The sequence below is a fragment of the Colobus angolensis genome, unplaced genomic scaffold, assembly GCF_000951035.1.
Source record: "Colobus angolensis palliatus isolate OR3802 unplaced genomic scaffold, Cang.pa_1.0 Scaffold124, whole genome shotgun sequence".
Classification (NCBI taxonomy): Eukaryota; Metazoa; Chordata; class Mammalia; order Primates; family Cercopithecidae; genus Colobus; species Colobus angolensis.
In genome coordinates, this window is record NW_012113586.1 from 7,675,830 (window position 1) to 7,684,987 (window position 9,158).

Below are 9,158 nucleotides of genomic sequence, written 5' to 3' on the forward strand. Positions count from 1 at the left end.
AAAGTGCTGGGATTACAGGCTTGAGCCACCGCGCCCGGCCAAATTTTTGTATTTTTAGTAGAGATGGGGTTTCACCATTTTGGCCAGGCTGGTCTCGAACTCCTGACCTCAGGTGATCCACCCTCTTCGGCCTCCCAAAGTGCTGGGATTACAGGCACGAGCCACCGTGCCCGGCCAACTTTACTTTCCATTTCTTGTTCTATTTCAAATCAATTAATCTTCTTCAATGGATCTTTTTTAGAGAAAGACACAATTTTCTCTAATGTTTTAAATGCCTTGTTTTATGTCTTTAGTCGTTTAAATATTCATATTTCTATGACTGTAGTTCCTGAGTGTCTAATCCGACTGTGTTGATTTGACATTGCATTTACTTACAGTTAATTGGTTCTTGATGTGTTCACAATTGTGAGCTTATGTTTAGCAGGCCTTTGTTTGTGGGAAATCTTTGCTAGCAAAATCAAATATAATGTATCTCTGGAAGAACACAAAGATTTTCTACAGATAATCCCCTGCCAAGCATGAGCTCACACTGGCCTGAGTTGTGAATTCTCAGAAGAGTCTTCTGCCCTCCTCTTGTCTCCTTTTGTTTATTCTCTTTGTCTTCTTCCTCTTTCTTTTAACCATCCAGATAACCAAGACAAAGAAGTTCACCTGCCCTCTCCTTTTGCTTCTGTATTGTCTCCCTGTGCCACAGAACAAATTTTATTCCCCTTGTCACTGTCCTTGAACTTTTGTTTTTTGGTTTTGATGAGCTTTATTGAGGTATAATCGACATAATAAAATTTACTAACTTGAATGTACACTTTGATGAGTAACTGTCACCATCATGATAATAAATTTCCATTACCCTAAAAGTTATCCCCAAACCGCTTTGCAGTCTCCTCCCCCCAACCCCTGGTGGCCACTGATCTGTTTTCTATCCCTTATCTAAAATGCTTGGGATGAGATGTGTTTTGGATTTCAGATTTTTGCAGATTTTGGAATATTTGCAGTTACTTAAGCAGTTGAACATCTCTAATCCAAAAATCCAAAATTCAAAATTTTCCAATGAGCATTTTCTTTGAGCATCATGCTGGTGTTCAGAAAGTTTCAGATTTTTGGTTTCATATTTTCAGATTACAGATGCCCAACCTGTGCTAGAATTTTGCCTTTTCTAGAATTTAATATAAATGTGACCATATAGAATACAATCTTCTGTCTAGCCTTTTTTCCTACTTAACAGAATGCTTTTACAATTCATCTATGTTATTGCATGCATCAGTAGTTCCTTTTTATTGCTGAGTAGTGTTCTTTTATATAGCTATGCCATTTTTTTATCCATTCATTTGTTGATGGACATTGGGTTGTTTTCAGTTTTTGGCTATTATGCATCAAGCTGCTAGAGAATTTTTATATAAATCCTGGGTAATACCTGTGGCTGTAATGGCTGGCTCATATGTTAAATGTATCTATAACTTTATAAGGAACTGTCAAAATGTGTTCCAAGGGACTGTAACATCAGCAATGAGAGTTCCATTGGCTTCATATCCCCACAAAGTCGTGTAATTGTCTATCTTATTTTTAGTACATATGTATTAGATTGTGATTTTAATTTGCATTTTTAAATAACCAACGACGTTCAGCATCTTTACATGTGCTTGTTTATCATTCATGTATCTTTGGTGAAGCATCTGTTCAGATCTTTTGCTTTTTTTTAAGTTGGATGATTTGCCTTTTTGCTATCGTTGTGCAAGTTCTTTTTATGTTCTGGGTATGTCTTTTGTTGGGTATATTGTTTTGCATATATTTTGAATTCTAATTTTTAAACTTTTTTTTTTTTGAGACACAGTCTCGCTCTGTCGGCCATGTTGGAGTGCAGTAGCATCATCTTGGCTCACTGCAACCTGTCTCCCAGGTTCAAGCGAACAATTCTGTTGCCTCAGCCTCCCTAGTAGCTGGGACTACAGGCACGCACCACCACACCAAGCTAATTTTTGTATTTTTAGTAGAAAAGGAGTTTCACCATGTTGGCCAGGTTGATCTCAAACTCCTGACCTGGTGATCTGCCCGCCTCAGCCTCTCAAAGTGTTGGGATTACAGGCGTGAGCCGCTGCACCTGGCCAACTTTTTTTTATAGTTGTTTCTTTATTTTCCTTCAGAAATCTTTGCCTGATTTAAATATTGATTATTTCAGTCCAAGAGGATAGGTTATCTGTTTTAATTTCTCAGTATTATAGTTTTTGGTGTACATATCTCATACATCTTTTGTGAGAATTATTTCTGTATAGTTTACCATTTACAATAGCATTTAAAAATTTTTTCAGATTTGGATTGTTCATTGCTGGTATATAGAAATACAACTGGTTTCTGTTTATTGATGTTGTATCCTGAGACCTAGTCAAATTCACTTATTTGATGTTCTAAGGAACATCTCTTTAGAAAACTGTAAAGAAAAGGGTGTTCTTTATACACGTCTGTCATCTGAATAAAAACAACTTTATTATTATTATTATTTATTTTTTAGAGACAAGGCTTTTTTGTTTTGTTTTGTTTTGTTTTTTTGAGACAGAGTCTCCCCCTGTCGCCCAGGCTGGAGTGCAATGGCGTGATCTCGGCTCACGGCAACCTCTGTCTCCTGAGTTCAAGTGATTCTCCTGCCTTAGCCTGCCGAGTAGCTGGCACATACCACCATGCCCAGCTAATTTTTTGTATCTTCAGTAGAGACGGGGTTTCACCATGTTGGCCGGGCTGGTTTTGGACTCCGTACCTCGTGATCCGCCCGCCTCGGCCTCCCAAAGTGCTGGGATTACAGGTGTGAGCCACCACGCTCGGCCAAGACAAGGTCTTGCTCTGGAGTGCAGCAGCATGATCATAGGTCACTGTAACTTCAAACTCCTGGGCTCAAGTGATCCTCCCACCTCAGCTTCCCAAGTAACTAGGACTACATATGTGCACCACCACACCCAATTTTTAAACAATTTATGTAGAGGTAGGGTCTTGATATATTGTCCAGGCTGTTCTTGAATTTTTGTCCTCAAACAATTCTTCCACATTGGTCTTCCCAAAGTGTTGAGATTATAAGTGTGAGCCACTGCACCTGGCCTATTTTATTTCTTTTCCATTCTTTATGCCTTTTGTTTCTTTTTCTTGCCTGCATACACTGGCTGGAACCTATAGTAGAATGTTGTTTATAAGAGGTGAGTATATCCCTGCTTTTCAGGAAACTTCTTTTATGAAGCTATTTTCATCATACTCCTGCAACATCCAGTGTCCTAAATTGTATTTGAATTGTTCATGGGGTTGGAAGGAACAGTGTTTTGGAGTTGAGTATTAATATTATGAAGAAGGGTTTGTGTTATAGACTAAAGAACATGGTAGTCAATAGTGAACTTGTCATCTCTGACCTGTATTCATTGCTGTAGTATAGTCTGAGTGGAAGTACTCTGAAATGGACCTGCTAACATACAGGATAAGTTGTAATATAGGGTGGAAGTTGTCTTAATTAAAGTAAAAGAGATCTTCATGAGAAAACAGGTAACCTACCACAAAACACTCACTCCCACCTGCCCCTTATTAATAATCTAACAGGAAGTTACATTTTCTAACCATGCTATTCATTATTCATTAGTACTAAGTGAATTCAAGACAAAGGGCTTAACTTTGATTTAAAACTACTTTTTTTTTTTTTGAGACAGAGTATTACTCTGTTGCCCAGGCTAGAGTGCAGTGGCCTGATTTCAGCTCACTGTAACCTCCGCCTCCTGGGTTCAAGCAATTCTCCTGTCTGAGCCTCCCTAGTAGTTGGGACTACAGTCGCACGCCACCATGCCTGGTCAATTTTTGTATTTTTAGTAGAAATGGGGTTTCACCATATTGGTAAGGTTGGTCTCGAACTCCTGATCTCAGGTGATCCAACTCTGCGTAAGCCACTGCGCCTGGTCTAAAACTACCATCTTTTGACATCATATATATATTTCTGATTTTAACTGTATTGGCTAGCTATTGTTTAGGAGTTTCTTGTCATATAGTGGGAAAAAATACCTTGAATCAAAGATATTAGATAAAAGGAAACTTTTCTGAGATAGTTCCCCAGCCTGTTAAGTGAAAATTTTGGGTGTTCAGAATTATCTTATTTTTTTGTAAATTGCTACATATCTAGTGAGTCAGGCACCCACTCCTAGTACGTTAAGTCAGCCATAAATAAAAGAATGTGAAAAGAAAGTATGGAAGAATATGTTTTGGAAAAGGTAAAAAACTTACAAAGGCTATATTAAAACCTATAGTGTCGGGGCTGGGCATGGTGGCTCACGCCTGTAATCCCAGCATTTTGGGAGGCCAAGGTGTGTGGATCACCTGAGTTCAAGAGTTCAAGACCAGCCCGGCCAACATGGCCAAACCCCATCTCTACTAAAAATACAAAAATTAGCCAGAGGTGATGGCGTGCACCTGTATTCCCAGCTACTCGGGAGGTTGAGGCAGGAGAACCGCCTGGGAGGCAGAGAGGTTGTAATGAGCCAAGATCTCACCATTGCACTCCAGCCTGGGTGACAGAGTGAGACTCTGTCTCAAAAAAAACAAAACAAAACAAGATCTCGCTCTGTCACCCAGGCTGCAGTGCAGTGGTGCAATCACAGCTCACTGCAGCCACTACCTCCCAGGTTCAAGTGATCCTCCCACCTCAGCCTCCCGAGTAACTGGGACCACAGACACGCACCACCATGTCCGGGTAATTTTTTAATTTTTTTGCAAAGTTGGGGTCTACTTATGTTGCCCAGGCTGGTCTCAAACTCCTGGGTACAAGTGATCCTCCTGCCTCAGCCTCCTGAGTAGCTTGGACTATAGGCATGCTCCACCATACCCAGCTAATTTTTTTAAAATTTTCTTAGACACAGGATCTGTATTGCCCAGCCTGTCTTGAACTCCTGGCCTCAAATGATCCTCCTACCTCAACCTCCCAAGTAGCTGGGATTACTCATAGGCATGATCCACCACGCCTGGCTGTATTTCTTATTTCACAAAAGAGTTTTATAGGTGTGCCTTATATTGACATACTATTTTAATTTTATATCTTTCAGATATTTGTATGTGACCTGTGTTTTAGAATTTATCTACACTTAAAATGCCACCAGCAGTTGGAGGTCCAGTTGGATACACCCCCCCAGATGGAGGCTGGGGCTGGGCAGTGGTAATTGGAGCTTTCATTTCCATCGGCTTCTCTTATGCATTTCCCAAATCTATTACTGTTTTCTTCAAAGAGATTGAAAGTATATTCCATGCCACCACCAGCGAAGTGTCATGGATATCCTCCATAATGTTGGCTGTCATGTATGGTGGAGGTAAGTACCTATTAAGGCCTGCTATTTTAATTTTCATGAAGCAGCCAGCGTGTCTGTATTAGGTAACTGTAAAAAAAAAAAAAAAAAAAAAGTCTTATTCAGTGAGATGTTTTGAAATGTTATTTAAAGTTTGGTGTTTAGAGTCACATTTTTCATTCCTGATAACAATAGCAGCTCTCGCTATGGTATTTGAAATACTATAGCATTTCAAAACAGAAATGAGAAAATCGTGAGGGACCTTGATTTGCTCCAACTGATGTATCATTGAGCTTAAAAGACTGTTATAAAAATGATGTATGCGCAACTGGTTTTTTTTTTGTTGATCCCTGCTAGACTCTTGAAATGTAAACATAAATAGAGATTTTTAAAAATTGATGTTGGGAGAATTAAAATAAATCAGACTGGCCTAATGGCATGGTTCAGAGTCTCAGGTAAAATCTTTGTATGATGTTAGAATTAACTGAATAAAACCTCCTCCGTATGACTTGCGATGTTATGAGTCCTAAAAGCATTTCAGCTGTACTCTAAACTTAAATTTTACCACTTATTTCTCTTTTGTTTTCTTTGGCATATTGTAAAGGAAATGTAGGGAGTAAGTTGCTCACTTAACATCATCTAAAATACTGTTTCTAGCCAATGTAATGATTCTAGGTTTCAACTATAAATAACTTAGCCTTAGGCTGCTAAGGTGGTGCCATATTCAACCAATATCTATCAAGTTCTATGAGTATATTCAGCACGGGGCGAGGTGTTGTGAGTGACAGAAAACACTGATCCCTTTCCTTTGAGAAGTTTATAATCCTTTTGAGACAATAATATATGATCATGAAACAGGAATAAGCAGTTGAAATCATCGTTTCATTAAGCCTATAATTAAATTGTACAGAAGAAACAGGTAACTGGCTGCCATGGAGAGAGAGAAACTGGGTGACTGGGAACAGGAGTAGGAAGACTTATGTTTCCACTGCTTATCTTTTTGTGCCTTTTACATTTTGAACATGGGCCTATTTTGTCTATCAAATTAAAGAACCTAAGTGCTAAATTGTAGTGTTTGCTTTTTTTTGTAAGTTCAGAGAAATCAAAAGGGACTTTGGGCATTAGCTTCTGAGAGCCAATAATTTTGCAGGCTTTGAACTCCATTTGGCCAGGATTTTAATCAGGTTTTGACTATGTTGGCTTGAAGAAATTGGTATAAACATTACCCAGAAGTACTCCAGGTGTTCAGTGTGTTCTTAAGTTGACTACAAACCAGAAGTTTACATGTTGCAATTCTGTGCCACCAAAGAGCTAGAGAGCCACTTGTGTTTTGCATCAAAAGTAAGTGATGTCAGTTTTATTAATTGCACATGACTCTTTCCTTTGGGGAAACAGTTCCTCCTTTGTCCTTACACAATTAGTGAGATAACTAGCACATTTTTTTGAGTTTGTATTTTAATAGGCCCATAAACCATACCCCTTTCTATTTTTAATCATAGCTAATTAGGCCCATCCTTCCTGAAATAACACTAAAAGACAAAATGCCTATCATGAACCTTGTTGCAGAATTTTTACTAAATGGGTTGTTTCGTTTGGTTTAGTTTCTAAATAGTATATCCCCTAATAGTTTTCATCACTTTTACAACTGTGATAATCCTTTAACTTGTTCACTTGGACCACAATGTGAACACTAATACATTTTGAGATATAGTTGGTTTTGTTTTCTTTTTTAGTGCTTTGGGTCAGAGATATACAGTGATGGTTATTAAAGTATATTTTGTGGGGAGGAGATGTTACCTGCCTACTTTTGGTTTGTTTTTCCTTTTTTAAAAACATGAAAGTATAAATTTACATATTTTAAGTTCCATAAGGGTCACCTTAACACTTGTGGTTTGGAATTTTAAATATTTCAAAAACTTTAACTTCTGCAGTATTAGCTTCTACCTCACAAAGTCAGCAGTGTGGTGATATTGTGATAGCAGTGTGGTGTTTTGTGGGATCTTTTTTCTCTTTTTTTGACACGGGGTCTCACTGTATTGACCAGGCTGGAGTACAGTGGCATGATCATGTCTGCCTCAGCCTCCCCAGTAGCAGTTGGCCCTACTACTATGCTCAGCTAATTTTTTATTTTTGTTAAGTAGAGATGGGGTCTCACTCTATGGCCCAAGCTGGTCTTTTTTATTATTTATTTATTTATTTATTTATTTATTTTATTTTGAGACAGGGTTTCTCACTCTGTCACTCAGGCTGGAGTGCAGTGGCACGATCACCACTAACTGTAGCCTCAGCCTCCCTGGGCTCAGGCGATCAATCCTCCCCCTTCACCCTGCCAAGTAGCTAGGACTACAGGCTTGCACCACCACGCTCGGCTAATTTTTGTATTTTTTGTAGATGTGGGTTGTCGCAGTGTTGCCCAGGCTGGTCTTGAACTCCTAGGCTCAAACAATCTGCCCACCTTGGCCTCCCAAAGTGCTGGGATTACAGGCATGAGCCACCATGCCTGGCCTGGTATTTATCTTTGTTATTCTGACTGTACAAAGTCTTATGACTCTCTCTATATATTGTTGTTGTTGTTTCATTTTGTGTTTGTTTTTGTTTTTGTTTGTTTTTTGGAGACCGAGTCTCACTCTGTTGACCAGGCTAGACTACAGTGGCGTGATCTCTGCTCACTGCAACTTCTGCCTCCTGGGTTCAAGCAATTCTCCTGCCTCAGCCTCCTGAGTAGCTGGTACTGCAGGCGTGTACCACTATGCCTGGCTAGTTTTTGTATTTTTAGTAGAGATGATGTTGGCCAGGCTGGTCTCGAACTCTCCTGACCTCAGGTAATCCACCCACCTCAGCCTTCCAAAGTGCTGGGATTGCAGGTGTGAGCCACCGTGCCCGGCCTAAAAATATTTGATAAGTGTTCTTTCAGTATGTAATTTTTTCATCTTACACAAGCTTTAAATTCAAATTATTTTCTTTCTTTTCTTTTTGAGACAGAGTATTGCTCTCTTGCCCAGGCTGAGTACAATGGCACAATCTGCTCATTGCAACCTCTGCCGTCCGGGCTCAAGCAATCCCCCCACCTCAGCTTCTTGAGTAGCTGGGACTACAGGTGTGTACCACCACACCTGGCAAACTTTTTTATTTTTGGTAGAGACAGGGTTTCGCCTTGTTGCCCAGGCTGGTTTCAAACTCCTGGACTCAAGTGATCTGCCTGCCTTGGCCTCCCAAAGTTCTGGGTTTACAGATATGAGCCCCCATTCTTGGTTCAAATTATTTTCAAATTAGCTGTGATCTAATATTTTCATGAACTGATTATCTTAGTCTGCTCAGGCTGCTGTAACAAAGTATTGCTCACAGTGGAGGCTGGGAAGTCCAAGATCAAAGTTCCAGCAGACTAAATAACTAGTGATGGTGCCATCTGTCTGTGTCCTCATGTGACAGAAGGGAAGACAAACTCCCTCAGTCCACTTTTTTTTTTTTTATGAGACGGAATTTTGCTCTTGTTGCTCAGGGTGGAGTTGCAATGGCGCAATCTCACCACAACCTCCGCTTCCCAGATTCAAATGATTATCCTGTCTCAGCCTCCCGAGTAGCTGGGATTGTAGACATGCACCTCCACGCCCAGCTAATTTTGTGGTTTTAGTAGTGACGAGGTTTCTCCATGTTGGTCAGGCTGGTCTCGAATTCCTGACCTCAGGTGATCCACCCACCTTGGCCTCCCAAAGTGCTGGGATTACAGGCATGAGCCACCACTTCTGCCCTGTCTTTCAAGAGGCTGAGGCAAGAGAATGGCATGAACCTGGGAGGCGGAGTTTGCAGTAAGCCGAGATCGTGCTACTGCACTCCAGCCTGGGCAACAGAGCGAGACTCCATCTCAAA

The 9,158-nt window shown here is 40.1% G+C and overlaps 1 protein-coding gene across 2 annotated transcripts in view; it reads left to right on the forward strand.

The window, feature by feature from the left end:
• SLC16A1 (solute carrier family 16 (monocarboxylate transporter), member 1) overlaps positions 1–9,158 on the forward strand; it is a 50,832-nt gene that overhangs the window by 25,196 nt on the left and 16,478 nt on the right. For both annotated transcript variants that reach the window (XM_011933146.1, XM_011933147.1), the window contains exon 2: positions 5,055–5,315. In XM_011933146.1, coding sequence (XP_011788536.1) covers positions 5,099–5,315 — 217 coding nt within the window. In that variant the 5' untranslated portion in view covers positions 5,055–5,098. The remainder of the gene's footprint in view (positions 1–5,054; positions 5,316–9,158) is intronic.